A 21,063-nucleotide genomic window follows, 5' to 3' on the forward strand; every position below is an offset into this window, starting at 1 on the left:
ACATATTATACTAAATGGAGGGAGACAGATTTATATTTCTATCCCTGAGTCCAGAATCCTTTACTGACTGCTGATCAGGGAACAGTCAATGGAGTAAGAAACAATTCATTTCTACCAAACGTATCTTCACGAGAATGCTAATTCAGTCTTGGTGGTTCATCAAGCCTGGTGAATTTGAGCATCAGAGTTTGTCTAAACATCATCAGGTAGGAATTTAGTTGTCATTATAATTGGATGAGAACCATGAATGCACTGTGTTAGTGTGGATAATTGCCTCATTGTTCCCTCATGCAACAGTTTTGCTAAGATTTGGGTTGGCAAGTACTAAATTCAAAATCCCTGTTTTAAATGCCAAGAGTTGTAGTGGTTTCCTCATAGGCTAGTTCTTCAGGGATGCACTTACCCTCAAAGGTCATAGTTATGTAAGAAACATATTTTACTCAACCAATCTTTATTATGCAAACAGCAACTTAATTATGCAAACTTTTGTGGTTTCTGTTTACAAGCCGAGTTAGTGTAACTAGGCCCTACTTACAGACCTGAGGAGGAGTAAAATGTCAACATTAACACTATCAAAAGTCTATAAAAAGTTATTCAAGGTCTTGAATGGAACCACTCAATTGATGCTGCACTTTACCCTCTACTCCCCAATTCCCACCTAGCATGACCAGGGTATGAAATTAGCACCAGGCTGGAGTATGGAAAGAAATAAGACCATTATTTTACTCAATAAAACCCCTCCCCACTCCTTCCTTCCCGTTCTGCCATGACCATGGCAAGAAAAAAAGCATTGTTCTGTCCAGAGAGGAATGTTCAAATACCATCAACATTCCAGGGCCTGGTTTCCCAAATGCATCTTAAATCCAAATTAATCTAAGAACAGTAAAATATTCTAAAAGCCTATTTATGCTTGATTAAAACATTTGGTCAGAGGCTCCGTGTGAAGCAATAGCGGAACCTCGGGAGGCACGCAGAATCCAAACTGAGCTCTGTACGGCCACGCTGTGCGCTTCTCAAATTTTGTAACAATATGGAGGGCTCTGTTTCGCTCCGAATTTATATAATTGGTTGACGGTAGGTGAGGGCGGGAGGTACTGTGTAAACACAAACTCAATTCCTTGACAACTTCTCCGCGCTGCTCGGTAACGCGCAAGAAGTATGAATGCCGTGATTTCTTCATAGATCGTATCCCCGTAAATGCTGCACGACCAATGCAGACGTTAGATTGACCATGTGGTGCGGTTCTGCTATCTCCCCCGTTACCCTCCTGTTGAAGGCCCACTAAACGTTCTTTCTGCACCGTTGTTGAAATAATTTGCTTTATTTCGTATAGTATAAGCTTCTGTCTTACGCATCCTAAATAATGCCATAGATTCCGTTTTTGAAAAATAGTCAACTTGAAGGCAAAAAAGGGAAGCATGATATAAGATGCAAACCTGGTATTTAAACTGATAACAGTCTACTAAGAGACCATTTATGCTTGATCCGAAATTGTTGTTGGGGGCACGATATGGATAAATAGTGTGACGCAATTGCGGAGCATCCAGATGGCACGCAGAGTCCAAACTGAGCTCTGTACCGCATCGCTGTGCGCTTCTCAAATGTTGTAACAATATGGAGGGCTCTGTATTGCACCGCATTGATATAATTGGTTGAGGGTAGGTGGGGGCGGGATGTCCAGTATAAACACAAACTCTCTTCCTCTCTTCCATAACTTCCTTTACAATCGCTCTGATCTGCCCAGCGAAGCGCAAGAAGAATAAAAATGGCCTGACTTCTGCAGAGGCTGTATCACAGTAAATGCTATATGGCCTATGCAGACCTCGGATTGACCATGTCGCGCCTTTTATGGTAAACTGCAGCGATCATTGTTTGGCCAGAGGTTTAGTAGTAGAAATTGGAGGCAGAGGGGAACATCACAGTTCAGATTCTTTTGTTGTTGCAGACAACCAAAAGTATTTGCAGCAGCACTGTGTGCACAGAGTAAACTTGGATCGAATAAGAATATTTAGATTCTCTAAACTTGTTACGGGCCACCGTTGTCCCCAGGTCACCAGATTTGTATCTACAGTAAGCTATTCATTATCTTTGTTGTTGTGTGTCACTTCATTCAGATTAAAAGGGCTATGAACAATACATGTATTATCCTTACTTCACGACCTGGTTTTAAAGCCAAGGGAGGGGTTACAAAGCCTCAGACTATAGTCCCTCCATCTGCTGCAAAGCTGCCAACACTGATGTAATATCCTGTCAGTGGATGAGCAGGCAAATTCTTCAGCTGGAAAGTGCACAGAAATAATGTATAAAATGAGAGTGTGCAATGAATTCCAGATCCAAGAGTTCCAACTTCCATTAACTAACAGGACTTGTATTGCACTTACAGAGGCTAATGTTTTGTTTGAAGTAAACTTGTACATCATTTGCATGTCCTTGAAACCAAGTAAACAAGACAGAGAGAGGGCAATAGAGGGGGGATCAGTCCACCTGTCTTTGTTGAGCTTGGACTCTAATGTCCTTTGTGTTCTGAACATGTTGGCGAAGTCCGGTTGAGATGAGTCATAATAGGCTAACTGACAGGGTTGGGTAGGTTACTTTCTAAATGTAATCCATTAATTACTAGTTACCTGTCCAAAATTGTAATCAGTAATGTAACTTTTGAATTACCCAAACTCAATAATATAATCGGATTACTTTCAGTTACTTTTGGACTACGTTGCTCTGAAGAGGCATTAGAAGAAGACCAAAATGATCCATCAAACATATTTGGTGTGTCAGCATAGTGGTCTCTGACTTGTGGTCAGACGATCAGGTGGAACACAACCTTAACTTGTGCCTTTTTTCAATGCTTAATTGAATGTCATTGAGAAAACAGGAAGGTGTAATTTTTTCTGAATTTAAAAGAAATACAATAAGTAATCATCTAGTTTTTCAAAAGTATCTGTAATCGGATTACAATATTTTAGCTGTAATGTATTACAGATACTTTTGGAAAACTAGATGATTATTTTGGACAGGTAACTATCTCAACCCGGCACAGCCAGAAGAGGACTGGCCACCCCTCAGAGCCTGGTTCCTCTCTAGGTTTCTTCCTACGTTCTTGCCTTTCTAGGGAGTTTTTCCAAGCCAATTCTAGATTTGATTTTGGATTGGAGATGCTTAACGTGAGTCTGGAAGGAGAGAATACAGTGTATCCAGAGACCTAGGTATTTGTAGTTGTCCACATATTCTAGGTCAGAACCGTCCAGAGTAGTGATGCTAGATGGGTGGGCAGGTGCGGGCAACGATCGGTTGAAGAACATGCATTTAGTTTTTCTTGCATTTAAGAGCCACGGAAGGAGAGTTGTATGGCATTGAAGCTTGTCTGGAGGTTAGTTAACACAGAAGGGCCAGACGTATACAGAATGGTGTCATCTGCGTAGAGGTGAATCAGAGAATCACCAGCAGCAAGAGTGACATCATTGATGTATACAGAGAAAAGAGTCAGCCCGAGAATTGAACACTGTGGCACCCCCATAGAGACTGCCAGAGGTCCGGACAACTGGCCCTCCGATTTGACCCACAGAACTCTGTCTGAGAAGTAGTTGGTGAACCAGGCGAGGCAGTCATTTGAGAAACCAAGGCTGTTGAGTCTGCCGATAAGAATGCAGTGATTGACAGAGGCGAAAGCCTTGGCCAGGTCGATGAACACGGCTGCACAGTATTGTCTTTTATCGATGGAGGTTATGATATCGTTTAGGACCTTGAGCGTGGCTGGGAAACCAGATTGCATAGCGGAGAAGGTACGGTGGGATTCGAAATGATCGGTGATCTGTTTGTTAACTTGGCTTTCGAAGAACTTAGAAAGGCAGGGTAGGATAGATATAGGTCTGTAACAGTTTTTAAGGGGAAAGTAATCGGATTACATTACTGAGTTTGGGTAATCCAAAAGTTACGTTGCTTATTACAATTTTGGACAGGTAACTAGTAACTGTAACGGATTACATTTAGAAAGTAGCCTACCCAACCTTAACACAGCATAGCCATAGGCCTATTTTTTTCTTCTTCCATTTCCACTTTTCAATTTAAATTACTGTGGTTCCATTACAGGAGAATGAGTGGTTTAGTAGCCCAAGTAAATTCAGAGTGTGGTAGATTAAGCTCACAAATAAAGCAGAATACCATGTTAGCTGCTACTGTTTGGATACTGTAAAGATTTTTTCATGACGCGTACTACAACCATTAGTGAGTGCATGTAGTTAAAGCGCGTGCTCCTTTGCGCCGCTCTGGTGAGAAACTATTTCAACAACCGTGCGCGGTCACGAGACCGGTGAGTACTTGGACGACAGTCGTCTCGTCTCCAGTACAACGCGAATGTGGAAACACTGTAGGTAAAGAGTGAAGGACTGTAGAATTGGAGTGGAATCCCTTGTGGATTACGTCGCAGTAGCTAGCTACAATATAAAAAGGACATTTCATCCAAGGTAAGTAGTGCGGATGTTTTACCGGGATGTACTCGAAAAACAACACCGATGCTAACGTTGTTACATAGCCATCTTCATAATAGCATGTTCAGCTAACTGTGTTAACGTTAGATAGCTACCGTTAGCTACTTCACGTCGTAAACTAGAAATGCTGGCTAACGTTAAATTATCTGGTAAACTATCTAACTAGATATGTGGATGGTTAAGTGATAATTCCGGTCACCACATCGGAGGCTTTGTTGTACCTAGTTAGCTACTGTACTGTAGCTAGGTCAGAATACCTAACTGATGTTGGCTAGCTACATGATTCGAGTAGGCCGCGCTCTCTACTACTAAACAACTAGCTAACGTTACAGTAACTGGCTAGTAAGATTGCTGGCTCCCATGTCGTGCCAAAATTGGCTCAACTCATGCAATTTTCCGAATTTGTCAGCTAACGTTAACTTTACCTAGTTTACACAGCAAGTGAACATTTTGCGGTTTTGTGAAGCAATGTTGGATAACTAGCTGCTAGCGGACATTGATTTGTTTATGTTGTAACGTTAGCTACGCTAACCGTTAGCGCATACGTTTGCTATGGTGACGACATCGTCTCAGCAGATTTGTTCGCAGAGTCTGGGCCTCCGCAGCTAGCTAGTTGAATATACATACCTTGCAACTCTGCACTTGTTTGCTAAAGGGCTGTCTTTGAATGTCAAACATGTCTGAAGTTAGCGATGTCAGTGCTACGCTGACATGAATGGGCCTGATTTGATTGTAGACTAGTTGTGCCAATCATATGTGGCAGGTTCTGCATCACCTCTGTCAACCTTTACTTTATATTCCTAATCCCATGTTTCTCCATAAATCTTAAACTGAGAATATAGCCTGTTTTCCTTTAAAAATATAGAGGGTCGTTGTCAATAACACTAAACAATACGGTGCAGAGCAACCATTGACAACTAACTGCGTGCCGTTCAAGGGACTGTGAAATAAATGTTAACTTTGGTTTTGTATATCATCATCTCTTGAAGAGCGTAGTCAGAACTACACATTTCTGATAATCCCATGCAAAACAGTAGCGCAGATTTAGCATGATTTCAATAAGTAAATATTATGTCATTTCAGATACAGTAGGTTAGTGGAGCCTCACGATATCTCTCATGCCACCATTAATTTGATATTTGAGTGATATAAAAATCAACTATACCTGGAAAGTACGAGTGTTTTTAGGTTAATTTCCCATCCTGTCAACATTGTTTTAAAGTGTTGAATCGGTGCTGACAGACATGATAGGACACATTGATTGATGGACCACATCAGATTGGATAGCTAGCTGATAACAGATCACGTCAATATGGCTAGTTAACAAGCTCACTTTCAGGGGATAAATTAGATGGCTATATCCAAATATTGTTTGATTTGCTTGCTATTTATAGTGGTGATGGCAGTAGTCCAACTGACAACTTTGCCCAGAAGGAAGACTTGCTGAGGTCAAGTCCTTTCCAAAAGCCTAATCTCTGATGAAGAAAGCTAAATGACACCTTGTTTGCTTAGCTAGATAGGTTTCTGAAGTTACATGATCAGTTGATGTTTACTGATTGTGAAAAACATGCAGTTGCTTGCTGTATAACTCTGAGATGGTTAAATGTGGAATAATGGTTCATGTGTAGTTCTTCTTACTATGCTCTTCGAGAGGTGACGTTAAAACCAAATAGTTATAACCTTCATTTAACAATCCCTTGAATGGCACATAGTTGTCAATGGGTTTTTAGCAGTGATCGGGGGGCAAGGAGAACCCCAGCTCTGCAAAAACCATTGACAACTACAAACCAAATCTAACTCTGTATTGATAATGGCTGAGTAAAATGGATGCGATAGAGGTCGACCAAAACAATGGAAATGCGTGGGGGAAAGATCCTGAATCTCCTCATGCTCCCCCAGCACAATTAACCAACATGTAGGCTGTAGTTGAGGTTAAAATATAGTATAATGCTTGTATGACAGTCAACCCCAATACATGTTCATGTTGTCACCAATCAAGTTCATTACATTTAAAAATGACTGACTACCACCACCTGATTTCTGTATGCTAGTTATGCTACCAACTTATACTAATGGGAGTTAGCATTTATCAAGCATTTCTTCTAAATCAGAAAAGGGACAACTTCTAAATGTTATGCAGCAAAAGCAGCCAAATATCCAAATCAGACATTAGTAACCACATTTTGGGCCTGTTACAATACATCAATCATGACAGATTTGACGAATATCCACTTTGCTAGATCAGATTTGCTGAATGTGCCAATGCGGTGTCCTTCTGACGGTCTGCGTCTTACCTGGCTGCTGATTTTATTTTAAAATTAAGAATGTAACTCGGGCTACTTTATCGAGTCATACATGTCAACTAGCTACAGATTGTTACACCCGATAATGTGATATAACCAAAGATTTTTGGTATCCAATACTGGGCAATAAAGGATAGGTACTGTTTGGTTTAGCACAGAAAATGTACTACCAACCTTAACTTGGTGATACTGTCTTCGTTCTCGATTCGGCCAAACATGTACACTACATGTTTGGCCACCTGCTTGTCGAACATCCCATTCCAAAATCATGGGCATTTAAAATGGAGTTGGTCCCCCCTTTGTTATACAGGCCCCTTCCCCTTCTGGGAAGACTGCACTACATGTTGGAACATTTCTGCAAGGACAAGCATTAGTGAGGTCAGCACTACTGTTGGGCGATTAGGCCTGGTTCGCAGTCGTCCCAATTCATCCCAAAGGTGTTCGATGGGGTTGCGATCAGGGTTCTGTGCAGACCAGTCAAGTTCTTCCACACCATTCTTGACACACCATTTCTGTATGGACCTCGCTTTGTGCACTGCCAGATGAAGAGTGATTCATCACTCCAGAGAACACGTTTCTGCTTCTCCAGAGACCAATGGCGGCGAACTTTACACCACTCCAGCCAACGCTTGGCATTGCACACAGTGATCTTAGGCTTGTGTGTGGCTGTTCTGCCATGGAAACCCATTTCATGACGCTCCAGACGAACAGTTCTTGTGCTGACATTGCTTCAAGAGTCCGTTTGGAACTCTGTAGTGAGTGTTGCATCCAAGGGAAGGCATATTTGATTTTTTTTATTTAAAAAAATGCAATTCAGCACTTCGCAGTCCGGTTCTGTGAGCTTGTGTGGCCTACCACGTCGTGGCTGAGCAGTTGTTGCTCCTTGACATTTCCACAATAACAGTACTGACTGGGGCCGCTCTAGCAGGGCAGAAATGTGATGAACTGACTTGTTGGAAAGGTGGCATTCTATGATGGTGCCATGTTGAAAGTCACTGAACTCTTCAGTACAGGCTATTCTGCTGTCAATGTTTGTCTATGGAGATTGCATGGCTGTGTGCTCAATTTTATACACCTGTCAGCAACGGGGGTGGCCGAAGTAGCCAAATCCACAAATTTGAATGGGTTTACACATACACTACATGGCCAAAAGTATCTTCTAAAATCTTCATGTCCAGTTGAAGGTGGATCGTTTGTATAAAAAAAAGCCACTTTATTGAATTCTATTTTTTGCTTTGATGTAATCCCAAAGTATGCATGTCGCCATCTTGTATTTTCACGTCTTCTCTCATTGATTGAGACAGGTGGATCCACCCCAAAGTGTTGCATGTCTTGACACTGACCTATGTCGATCAGTGATAGAAGATTTTAAATCGACAAGATGGCCACGCCATGGAGAAACCTATTTTATTTTAGTAATGGCGCATTTTCTAAGTGAAAACAAACTACATGCAACGGGACACTGACATTTTAAGATACATGTTTAGCTGAATCGAACGAATATGGTATCTCCAATACCGAGGTTTTGTATAGGCCAACCTGTAACGCCCAGTTAAGGGATACCAAAATCTTTGGTTATCACATTATCAGGTGTACATTCTGTAGCTACATGTCTATGTATTTCAAGGAAACTGGTTGTTCAAAGGAGCTGTTTGCAAATTGAGCTAGTGTAGTTAGGTATGTTGTGATTTGTTGATAAACTACTTGCAGAATTGTTTCTGATTTCCTTAGGTCCTTGATTGGATGTAATTGTGCACTGCATCCATCTCATGTCCAATGTATCAACTACGACAGAGAACCGTTTCCTTCTGTAATGTTTGTGTGATTTAGTTAGCCAAAGCATAACCTTATTTTTAGGACTACTGTTTCAGGCATCTGTTGGTTGGAAACAATGCACCAAAGACTGCCAGTATTGATAGTGTCTTATGACTGGCCTGGGTTTAATAAATGAAATGGCTAACTGCCTGGTTCATGACTGTAGTAGCCTGTCCTGTTGCTCCCTGACTTGCTGGCAGCTGCACATGTATAGTGAATTGAACATAGTGACAGGCGGACAGCTGTCTCTAGCAGCAGGAGGTCCAGTTTGGTAACTCACTCACTGGCTCTCAAACAGTGAGGGAATTCTATATACTTTGAAAGTGCTCTGTCTGCCTCCTCTTTTAATTTTCTCTAAATCAGAATCCCTCTCCTGCATCATAGGTTGGCTTAATGAACATGCTACTGGATGTGTGTGTTTTGCAGAAGCGCGGGCTGGATGTTTGAAGGTGGGTGTTTCTGCCTTCAGATTCCAACCCTCAATGTAACTTTTCCATGGCAACACATGCTTCTGCTTATAATGCTCTTCTGCCCAGGGTGAGTTGGCTGCTTTGCCCAGGCTGCTCTTGTATACCAGGAAGTTGAGTGAATAAATACTCTGTTTCTGGGGTTGAGCAAACTTCTGTATATAGCAAACTATTATTACATTTTTGCGAAGGGGGTGTCACAAAGCAGGCTACTTTTTTTGCAGTCAAAATGTTAGCTTAGCGCTATCTAAAACTGTTTGTGGGCGGCATAGTTTCCTGCCCTGTCAGTAAAACAATTAGTTAATTTGTGTTCTTGCTTCTAGATGAGTTATTTTTCCCTCTTGTGAGGAGAGTTGTGTGTTGGTTTACTCTGCCATGGAAGGAGGTTTGCCTGTGCTTTCTTTGAGTAGGTGGAGTGGGTTGTCACTGCAGCTGTTTACATGGAAGGTGTGTTTCTATGGATGCATTCAAGATTGAAAATAGGCTAGTCCACTCTGTCTGATCAGACTACTGCAATGCCTTTGTCAGTGTCTTTCACTTATTGTCAAGGTGTGTTCTTTGTGGTAGACCCATGGTACATTTCCACTGGGCTACCTGTTTTGCATCCTGCTGGCTGAGAGTTCTATGCATCCTGTCCTTTTTCCGGTGTCTACAGCTTGGATGTAGCCTAAATATTATGACACATTTAAGATGGAAATGCATGTGCCACTTCCCTCCCTTTCAGTAATAAGCTTGACAAGGTTTTTAAAATTAATATTCTTTTAAACTAAGAGGTAGGCTATATCCAAATGACTGTAAATGTGGCTTTAATAGTCATTATACTGTAAGAACAACTGTAAGAGCTACCCTTTTGCCTGCTGTTTTATGTGCTCTGCCTGGCACCTGACTCTTTGAGTAACCTTTTGTTCACCAGCCTGTTAAAGGATGCCAAAGAATATGCTCCTGCTTTTAGTAGTTAGAATACCTCTGTCTGGCCTCCTGAGTGGCGCAGTGGTCTAAGGCACTGTATCGCTGTGACACTAGAGATCCTGGTTCGAGTCCAGGCTCGACCGGGAGACCCACGGGGCGGTGCGCAATTGGCCCAGCGTTGTCTGGGTTTGGCTGGCAGGGATGTTCTTGTCCCATCACACACTAGCGACTCCTGTGGCGGGCTGGGCACAATGCATGCTGACACGGTCGCCAGGTGTAGAGTGTTTCCTCTGACACATTGGTGCGGCTGGCTTCCAGGTTAAGCGGGTGTTGTGTCAAGAAGCAGTGTGGCTTGGCTGGGCCCTGTTTCGGGGGATGCCCGGCTCTCGACCTTCGCCTCTCCTGAGTCCGTACGGGAGTCGCAGCGATGGGACAAGACTGGTAGTTACAATTAGATACCACAAAATAGGGGAGAAAGGGGGGGAAATAAAAAAAGGATGTCTGTCTGTACATTTTAGCAAGCACTCTTATCCAGAGCGACTTACATTCATCTTACATGCATTCATCTTACATTGTCTCACCTAGTAATCTTATCACAATCTAGCAAGTACATTACTTTCAAATGTTACTCAGGGCAGTGAATGTGCTTTCTGCCTAGTCTATTGACAGTTTATTAGTACTGTTAGGTTGTTAATGAGGTCAGTATAGAATACATGGTAAAGTATTGTTGCTGTTCTAGAACTTAATGACATTTTACGATATACCTGTTGCTGAAACCTATTTCGACACATTTGGTCCAAGTTTGTCTGAATGATTGAGACCAATGGCCTCTATAATACCTGTACTTTAACTTCTAAGGATTGCTCTCAAAGACCGGGCATGTCTCTGAATAATTTCATTGGAAGTCTATTTGGATTAGAAAAGATACAGTAGCTATAACGGTTACATTGCCACAATCCATGACTAGGGCTGGCACAATTCCTGTAGAACTGTACCTGACAGTTATGGGTGCAGACCATCATGAGAATAAAATAACCGGCAGAACCATTTTTTGTGTGTGTGTGTTTGGAACAAACTGAAGACTGGATGCCCGGGCATTTGTGTGGTTTGAGTCTGTTTCGGCTGTAACAGACTCTATAACGTGATCAAACTTTGTTGCTCCTTGCCTGAAACAAGCAAGGTGTTGTAGCAAATTAGTCTATAGTTGCCTGGGCAACATCCCCCCTCCCTGCAGCAGTAGCACATGCATTCAGGAACAGAGGAGAAAATGGTTGGAACGGTGACTGCGGAAATGACCGATAAGTCATCCAAAATTCCATGACTGTCACTACCCTGTCCATGCTCAGAGAGAGAGAGTGTGTGTGAGGTTATGAAGTATTTTTGGTATCAACTCTGAATATTGTGCTGTGCATTTGTAATGTATACTCTGACTTGTGTTTGTGATTAGGGTGTCTACTCCACTGTGAGGCTGTGTATACTCTGACTTGTGTTTGTGATTAGGGTGTCTACTCCACTGTGAGGCTGTGTATACTCTGACTTGTGTTTGTGATTAGGGTGTCTACTCCACTGTGAGGCTGTGTATACTCTGACCTGTGTTTGTGATTAGGGTGTCTACTCCACTGAGGCTGTGTATACTCTGACCTGTGTTTGTGATTAGGGTGTCTACTCCACTGTGAGGCTGTGTATACTCTGACCTGTGTTTGTGATTAGGGTGTCTACTCCACTGTGAGGCTGTGTATACTCTGACCTGTGTTTGTGATTAGGGTGTCTACTCCACTGTGAGGCTGTGTATACTCTGACCTGTGTTTGTGATTAGGGTGTCTACTCCACTGTGAGGCTGTGTATACTCTGACCTGTGTTTGTGATTAGGGTGTCTACTCCACTGTGAGGCTGTGTATACTCTGACCTGTGTTTGTGATTAGGGTGTCTACTCCACTGTGAGGCTGTGTATACTCTGACCTGTGTTTGTGATTAGGGTGTCTACTCAACTGTGAGGCTGTGTATACTCTGACCTGTGTTTGTGATTAGGGTGTCTACTCCACTGTGAGGCTGTGTATACTCTGACCTGTGTTTGTGATTAGGGTGTCTACTCCACTGTGAGGCTGTGTATACTCTGACTTGTGTTTGTGATTAGGGTGTCTACTCCACTGTGAGGCTGTGTATACTCTGACTTGTGTTTGTGATTAGGGTGTCTACTCCACTGTGAGGCTGTGTATACTCTGACCTGTGTTTGTGATTAGGGTGTCTACTCCACTGAGGCTGTGTATACTCTGACCTGTGTTTGTGATTAGGGTGTCTACTCCACTGTGAGGCTGTGTATACTCTGACCTGTGTTTGTGATTAGGGTGTCTACTCCACTGTGAGGCTGTGTATACTCTGACCTGTGTTTGTGATTAGGGTGTCTACTCCACTGTGAGGCTGTGTATACTCTGACCTGTGTTTGTGATTAGGGTGTCTACTCCACTGTGAGGCTGTGTATACTCTGACCTGTGTTTGTGATTAGGGTGTCTACTCCACTGTGAGGCTGTGTATACTCTGACCTGTGTTTGTGATTAGGGTGTCTACTCCACTGTGAGGCTGTGTATACTCTGACCTGTGTTTGTGATTAGGGTGTCTACTCAACTGTGAGGCTGTGTATACTCTGACCTGTGTTTGTGATTAGGGTGTCTACTCCACTGTGAGGCTGTGTATACTCTGACCTGTGTTTGTGATTAGGGTGTCTACTCCACTGTGAGGCTGTGTATACTCTGACCTGTGTTTGTGATTAGGGTGTCTACTCCACTGTGAGGCTGTGTATACTCTGACCTGTGTTTGTGATTAGGGTGGCTACTCCACTGTGAGGCTGTTTTTGGGACTGAGTGTAAGTAAGGGTACTTGTGTGTTCTCCAGCTCTCAACTCTCTCCAGTTTCTTTGTCTAGTCTGCATGGTCAGAGGAAGGGAGGGAAGCAGGCAGGACGGTGTTAGCCCAGCTGGAGGTGGAGCTGCCAGAGCTGTAATCTGAGAAGGGCCCCACTCCCCAGAAAGAGGGTGGGGGAGAGCGTGAGCATGCGCTCTCCAGTCTGACATTGGACTCCTTAGCCTACAGGGAGCAGTGCAGGCATCAGGCAAGGGGGACTGCTCTATGGTGCTCAGCCAGGACTGTCTGTTTCACCCTAATACCTGCCTCTCGCTGCCTTCTCCACTGACTGACTGGATCACTCAGAAGATAGTGACCGAGCAGGGAGTGGTTACCTAGACTAGGGCTTTCAGGAGAAGAACACTGCCAGTGTTTCCTTAGCTTCCTCTTCAACGTGCTCCATTTCTCTCCCTGGCTGGGCTGCCTGCTTGCCGCGGAGCTGGATATACTTGTGTAACATTCCTGGATTACAGCTACGTGTTATTTAAAAATATATATATATATTTTTTAAATTCTCTATTTGGGCCCCTCCTACCCGTGGCTCCTCCACCCTTCCTTGTGGCCTTTTCCTGGGCTGCACTTTAAAGAGGATTAAGACTACAGCCTCCTGCCCTCTGCCGTGCTGGTGAAAGAAGTGCCTGAATCGGAGTCTCTGGCTCTGTTTGAGGCGTCCAGCCCGCCAAGGTGTCTGGCCCTGGACCCCCAGGCGCTGACTGCAGTAGTACATCTGTTTTCTGATGGGAGTTTAAGTAGAGACCTAGGGAGAGTGACGGGAAAGGATCTGCCCTCTGTTATGGGCTGTTTTTGTTCTTATGGAAAAACCGCGATGAAGAGTTCCCTCACACTCTCCCTATGTCGGGCAGAGCTAATGTTCAGCCCATGAACTCATGGAAGGGGGTGCTCAAGCTCTTCACATGCATAGCTTCTAGAACAACTGCCAACAAACCTAAAGGTAAAATGTCCTATTTGCACACTCTGGCTCATAAATACGGCTCTGCTCATTTTCTGTGAGGATGTCTGTTGGAATGTTTGCCCCCTTTCCCCCTGCGCCTCCTATACCCGAGGTGCAACTGTGGTGTCATAAATACCTACTGGTGTTCACTTCTGTCCAGTAATGGCTTTGTTTTCTGCAAGGCACTGCAGATCCTAAGAATGGCAGGGCATTTTTTGTATACTTTGTATATGCAGGGGTGTGAGAGAGACTGGACATGAGTGGAGAACAAAGACTGGCATGTTTTGTTAAGTAGAAATGCTTTTGTTTTTCTGACCCTCTGTACAAACATACCGAACAATTGTCATGGTTGCCAACTCTGTCGTTGTCTCCCTCTGTTGTGTTTTGGATGTTATGCTGCTTTGAAGTGGTGTGTGTTCCTCTCCTCTGCAGCAGTGTGGAGGGCACATGCAGACGGCGTGTTTGATAGTAAACAGCAGCCGGAGTTTACAGAAAGGGGGCAGGCAGAGACTCGCCGCCTCTACTAGGCCACGCTTACTCAAAGCCAGGCACCTACATGGAGGCAGCTGCTGATACACATGATAGTGTTTGTTTTGGGTTTAGCCCACATCTGCTAGATTCTGGTGCTCCTTACCGGCCGTCATCGTAGAGAAGTCATATTTTAACGAGGTAGTGACGTGAATTCATAGATTTACCCTACACAAAGACTACATGATTCAACAAATGTGCTAGACCGGAAGACGTTTTAAATGATAAAACAACCAATCTGACATGAGTTCTGTGCAGAGATTTGGATCCATATTAAGACTATATGCCATTTAGCAGAAGCTTTTATCCAATGTGGCTTACAGACTTGTGCATACATTATTCGTGCTTCTGTGCATTGAACCCACTAGAGGTCGACTAATTATGATTTTTATACCGATTTATTGGAGGACCAAAAAAAAGCCGATACTGATTTTGATCGAACGATTTAAAAAATATATATATATTATTTTTTGTAATAATGACCATTACAACAATACTGAATGAATACTTATTTTAACTTGATATAATACATCAATAAAATCAATTTAGCCTCAAATAAATAATGAAACCTGTTCAATTTGGTTTAAATAATGCAAAAACAAAGTGTTGGAGAAGAAAGTAAAAGTGCAATATGTGCCATGTAAAAAAGCTAACGTTTAAGTTCCTTGCTCAGAACCTGAGAACATAGGAAAGCTGGTGGTTCCTTTTAACATGAGTCTTCAATATTCCAAGGTAAGAGGTTAGGTTGTAGTTAATATAGTATTTATAGGACTATTTCTCTCTACGATTTGTATTTCATATACCTTTTGACTATTGGATGTTCTTATAGGCACTTTAGTATTGCCAGTGTAACAGTATAGCTTCCATCCCTCGCCTCGTCGCTACCTGGGCTCGAACCAGGAACACATTGACAACAGACACCATCGAAGTTACCCATGCAGAGCAAGGGGAACAACTACTCCAAGTCTCAGAGCGAGTGAGGTTTGAAAAGCTATTAGCGCGCACACCATTAACTAGCTAGCCATTTCACATCGGTTACACCAGCCTAATCTCGGGAGTTGATAGGCTTGAAGTCATAAACAGCGCAATGCTTGAAGCACAATGAAGAGTTGCTGGCAAAACGCACAAAAGTGCTGTTTGAATGAATGCTTACTAGCCTGCTGGTGCCTACCATCGCTCAGTCGGACTGCTCTATCAAATCATAGACTTAATTATAACACACAGAAATACGAGCCTTTGGTCATTAATATGGTCGAATCCGGAAACAAAACATTTATTCTTTCAGTGAAATATGGAACAGTTCTGTATTTTATCTAACGGGTAGCATCCATCAGTCTAAATATTCCAGTTACATTGCACAACATTCAATGTTATGTCATAATTACATAAAATTCTGGCAAATTAGTTCGCAATGAGCCAGGCTGCCCAAACTGTTGCATATACCCTGACTCTGCGTGCAATGAACGCAAGAGAAGTGACACAATTTCACCCGGTTAATATTGCCTGCTAAATATGCAGGTTTAAAAATATATACTTCTGTGTATTGATTTTAAGAAAAGCATTGATGTTTATGGCTAGGTACACGTTGGAGCAATGACAAGCCTTTTTCACGAATGCGCATCGCATCGATTATATGCAACGCAGAACACGCTAGATAAACTAGTAATACCATCAACCATGTGTAGTTATCACTAGCGATTATGATTGATTTGTTTTTTTATAAGATGAGTTTAATGCTAGCTAGCAACTTACCTTGGCTTCTTACTGTATTCACGTAATGAGTTTGAGTTTACATTGGCGCGTTACATTCACTAGTTCCAAAAACCAGTGATTTTTGCATAGCCACATCATTCAATAGAAATACTCATCATAAATGTAGATGATAATACAAGTTATACACATGGAATTATAGATATACCTCTCCTTAATGCAACCGCTGTGTCTGATTTCAAAAGAACTTTACGGAATAAGCCAGCCATGCAATAATCTGAGACGGCGCTCAGAACATAAACAAGAACATAAACAAATTACATGATAAAAATTCCCTTTGATCTACATCAGAAAGCACTCCAGGAATCCCGGGTCCACAATAAATGTTTGTTTTATTCAAAAATGTCCGTTATTTACAGTGCCTTGCGAAAGTATTCGGCCCCCTTGAACTTTGCGACCTTTTGCCACATTTCAGGCTTCAAACATAAAGATATAAAACTGTATTTTTTTTAATGAAGAATCAACAACAAGTGGGACACAATCATGAAGTGGAACGACATTTATTAGATATTTCAAACTTTTTTAACAAATCAAAAACTGAAAAATTGGGCGTGCAAAATTATTCAGCCCCTTTACTTTCAGTGCAGCAAACTCTCTCCAGAAGTTCATTGAGGATCTCTGAATGATCCAATGTTGACCTAAATGACTAATGATGATAAATACAATCCACCTGTGTGTAATCAAGTCTCCGTATAAATGCACCTGCACTGTAATAGTCTCAGAGGTCCGTTAAAAGCGCAGAGAGCATCATGAAGCACAAGGAACACACCAGGCAGGTCCGAGATACTGTTGTGAAGAAGTTTAAAGCCGGATTTGGATACAAAAAGATTTCCCAAGCTTTAAACATCCCAAGGAGCACTGTGCAAGCGATAATATTGAAATGGAAGGAGTATCAGACCACTGCAAATCTACCAAGACCTGGCTGTCCCTCTAAACTTTCAACCCATACAAGGAGAAGACTGATCAGAGATGCAGCCAAGAGGCCCATGATCACTCTGGATGAACTGCAGAGATCTACAGCTGAGGTGGGAGACTCTGTCCATAGGACAACAATCAGTCGTATATTGCACAAATCTGGCCTTTATGGAAGAGTGGCAAGAAGAAAGCCATTTCTTAAAGATATCCATAAAAAGTGTTGTTTAAAGTTTGCCACAAGCCACCTGGGAGACACACCAAACATGTGGAAGAAGGTGCTCTGGTCAGATGAAACCAAAATTGAACTTTTTGGCAACAATGCAAAACGTTATGTTTGGCGTAAAAGCAACACAGCTGAACACACCATCCCCACTGTCAAACATGGTGGTGGCAGCATCATGGTTTGGGCCTGCTTTTCTTCAGCAGGGACAGGGAAGATGGTTAAAATTGATGGGAAGATGGATGGAGCCAAATACAGGACCATTCTGGAAAACCTGATGGAGTCTGCAAAATACCTGAGACTGGGACGGAGATTTGTCTTCCAACAAGACAATGATCCAAAACATAAAGCAAAATCTACAATGGAATGGTTAAAAAATAAACATATCCAGGTGTTAGAATGGCCAAGTCAAAGTCCAGACCTGAATCCAATCGAGAATCTGTGGAAAGAACTGAAAACTGCTGTTCACAAATGCTCTCCGTCCAACCTCACTGAGCTCGAGCTGTTTTGCAAGGAGGAATGGGAAAAAATGTCAGTCTCTCGATGTGCAAAACTGATAGAGACATACCCCAAGCGACTTACAGCTGTAATCGCAGCAAAAGGTGGCGCTACAAAGTATTAACTTAAGGGGGCTGAATAATTTTGCACGCCCAATTTTTCAGTTTTTGATTTGTTAAAAAAGTTTGAAATATCCAATAAATGTCGTTCCACTTCATGATTGTGTCCCACTTGTTGATTCTTCACAAAAAAATACAGTTTTATATCTTTATGTTTGAAGCCTGAAATGTGGCAAAAGGTCGCAAAGTTCAAGGGGGCCGAATACTTTCGCAAGGCACTGTATGTCCAAATAGAGGTCAGCGTTATATCGGAGAAAAACTTCAAAAAGTTATATTACCGGTCGAATAAACATTTCAAACTAAGTACAGAATTGATCATTAGGATGTTTTTAACATATAGCTTCAATAAAGTTCCAATCGGAGTACTCCTTATCTTCGTGAGCAATGGAACGCAAGTGACTGTCATGAGGAATAAGCATGATCAGAAAATGACTGACTGCCAGACACCTGACTGATTCTGCTATCATTCACTCCCACAACACCATAAAGTCAACCATCAATAGAAATTATGAGACATCTAGTGGAACCCCTAGGCAGTGCAACATCATTAATATCTCAAGGGGATTTCTTTGGGGACTCTGGTGAATACATACAAAGCTCAGATTTGACTTCCTGTTTTGATTTCAACTCAGGATTTTGCCTGCCATATGAGTTATGTTATACTCAGACATCATTCAAACAGTTTTAGAAACTTCAGAGTGTTTTCTATCCAATACTAATAATAATATGCATATATTAGCAACTGAGACTGAGGAGCAGACCGTTTACTTTAGGCACCTTATTCATCCAAGCTACTCAATACTGCCCCCCCAGCCATAAGAAGTTAATCAGTCGACCTCTAGAACCCACTGTCCTGGCATTGCAAGCGCCACACTCTACCAACTGAGCGACAGAGGACCACAATCAACTTCAATCAGTGGACTGATTTCGTCAAATATTTCCATGTTAGTGTCAGTCAGGATGTAGCCAGTTGTTGTAATGTGATAGTAGGCCTAAAGGTTGTGCTGAGAACAGACTGAAGAGGGAAATCGATGCTCCATGTAATGTACTTTGCATTAGTAGTGTTAACCCATTGCATGATGGAAGCAGTATGTTTCCAGTGGAATGTGTGAGGCCAAGAGCGCTCAGTAGTGGCACTCTAGCTAATATGGCTCTAGCCATTACATTTTTGTTTCCACAACTCACTGATTTAACACTTAATTTGTATCTGTGCTGTTTGGGGAGGTCTGAGTCAGTCCCCAACACATGTCCACCTTCATACTATAGCTAGAACTGTTGACTATGACCAGCCCTGAATGGTCACCCTGCAGAGAACAGAAGGTGGGCATATGGGCCTTTACAGAACTCTGAGACTGCAGTGGTGTTGATTGATGTGTTTCTATGGCTACCTCAGCTCCATTTGACTTAATTTTTAAGAATTGTTTTTACTCCACTAGTTAACCTCTCTTCTCTCTCCCCTTTCAGAGTTACCCATTTTTCAAGAGAAGAAGAAAGCCTTATTTGGGAATCTTATGGACGAAGGCAAGCAACATTTTCTTTCTTGTGTGTTTGTCTGTGTCCATGTTTGGGTTAACCCAGGGGAAGCAGCTTGTTTGATAAAGCAGGGGAGGTGTTTGGAGGATTGTAGAGGTCATCTAATGAAGGTTCAGTGAGTGTGATTGGTAGATGGAGGAGAGGTCATCACCCTGAGCTGGTTTAGTAATCAACTCCTCTCCATCTGGAGGGACATATTGAGCATCTCGTCCTCGTGTGCCATTCACCCCAGCTTCCCAACACACGGGTCGGGAGGAGAGAGTCCTAACACAACCTAATCCCAACCTACTGTCTGTACCTCCCTCTTGTTTGATTGTCGCACAATTTCTCACATGTGCCTGACCAGAACCTGCCCCCCCCACCCCCCCCACCCCACCCCTAAACATAGTTCCTACTACGTATGAACATAAATTAGAAATTCAAATATGGTGGAATGCTAGACCCATCTCTTGAAGTGATTCAGGTACAATCGCTTGTGTTTCCTGTGTAAAGACATGACCTCTAGAGTTTCCACTAGCACCACAAGTCAGCCCATCCTACAACAAAGAACACGGTGGACACAGACAGTTCTGACTGCGCATCTAGTCCTACCAGAGGTCTAGTAGCTAAGTCATTCTGCCCTCTTAACCATTAGCATGAGAAAAGCATGATTACGATGTCAAATGGTTCTTTAGACGTTATGTTTAATGAGGCACAAGACCTGGTTGTTTTAAGTGTTCATTGAGCCCTAAAGTCTTGGGATAATTTCCACTATTTATGGTGAACGTGCTTTGTTCTGATCTCTGCAGTGGCCTCCGCTCAGCTGCTCTTACTCTGGCCTGTACGCCCTAGTTCTAAATCATGAATGTCTATCCTCTTCCTCAGTAGGAGAAATACTCATGTAGCCGGTTCCTCCAATGGGAATCACTGCAGGCACACCAATGTGTGCACTCTCAGAGCAGTGTTGTTTATGCTCATTATGGCACCGGTCCCATGGGTGTCTGCATTAGTGTTGCACGGTATACCAAAATTAGGTTATTTTTCCGATACTAGAACATGAAATATGGTTCGCTACTAGAATTAGTTTATTTTGGTACTTCTGTCAAATGTGTCTCACGGGTCAAGCCTGTGTATCAGCGCAGCCAAATTATTGCCAACCTGCACTGGGAGTCTGGGTTAACACTTGAATAATGAATGCAACATGGCATGTAGACATTTTGAAACTGCTTTCTTATACTGTTCGCAAAACAATGTCCATACACGCTAAAACACTTTACAACGCAAGAAGATACCGGTAGCTTCCAGCTTTGTAGGCAAACTTCCTTTGCTGGCTGACGGCTAAAGCTAACCTCAGTTCATTGCCCTAGTACTTTGTGACAATGTGCAAACCATAATGTGAAATATGCTGTTTGCCACTAAAAACATTTAATTCACTTATTCGGTCTCTCTCACGTCTCTCCCGAAGGCTGCTGCATCAACCTAGTTTATGGTTGGCCACCCTTGATAGCCTGTAAAATATTGCAACATTACAATTACAGCCAAATACTTTATACACAATGATTCCCTCTAGAGATCTAAGTTAAGGTCGTCCCTAGAACAATAAAAACAATATATACGTTCAGAACAGAGACAAAATTCATACAACCACTGCACATTAAAAAAAAAGCAATGAGG

The 21,063-nt window shown here is 42.5% G+C and overlaps 1 protein-coding gene across 3 annotated transcripts in view; it reads left to right on the forward strand.

Moving 5' to 3' along the window:
• The first annotated feature begins 4,294 nt into the window (after window positions 1-4,294).
• LOC139371138 (E3 ubiquitin-protein ligase Siah1) overlaps window positions 4,295-21,063 on the forward strand; it is a 50,613-nt gene continuing 33,844 nt past the window's right edge. Inside the window, exons 1-2 of one of the 3 annotated variants that reach the window (XM_071111242.1) lie at window positions 4,295-4,460; window positions 19,342-19,398. In XM_071111242.1, coding sequence (XP_070967343.1) covers window positions 19,389-19,398 — 10 coding nt within the window. In that variant the 5' untranslated portion in view covers window positions 4,295-4,460; window positions 19,342-19,388. Of the gene's footprint in view, window positions 4,461-13,243; window positions 13,828-19,341; window positions 19,399-21,063 lie in introns of those variants that run through there. The other 2 variants (XM_071111232.1, XR_011627210.1) reach the window with 2 other exon arrangements.

Source organism: Oncorhynchus clarkii, chromosome 2 (assembly GCF_045791955.1).
Source record: "Oncorhynchus clarkii lewisi isolate Uvic-CL-2024 chromosome 2, UVic_Ocla_1.0, whole genome shotgun sequence".
NCBI classification, from domain to species: domain Eukaryota; kingdom Metazoa; phylum Chordata; class Actinopteri; order Salmoniformes; family Salmonidae; genus Oncorhynchus; species Oncorhynchus clarkii.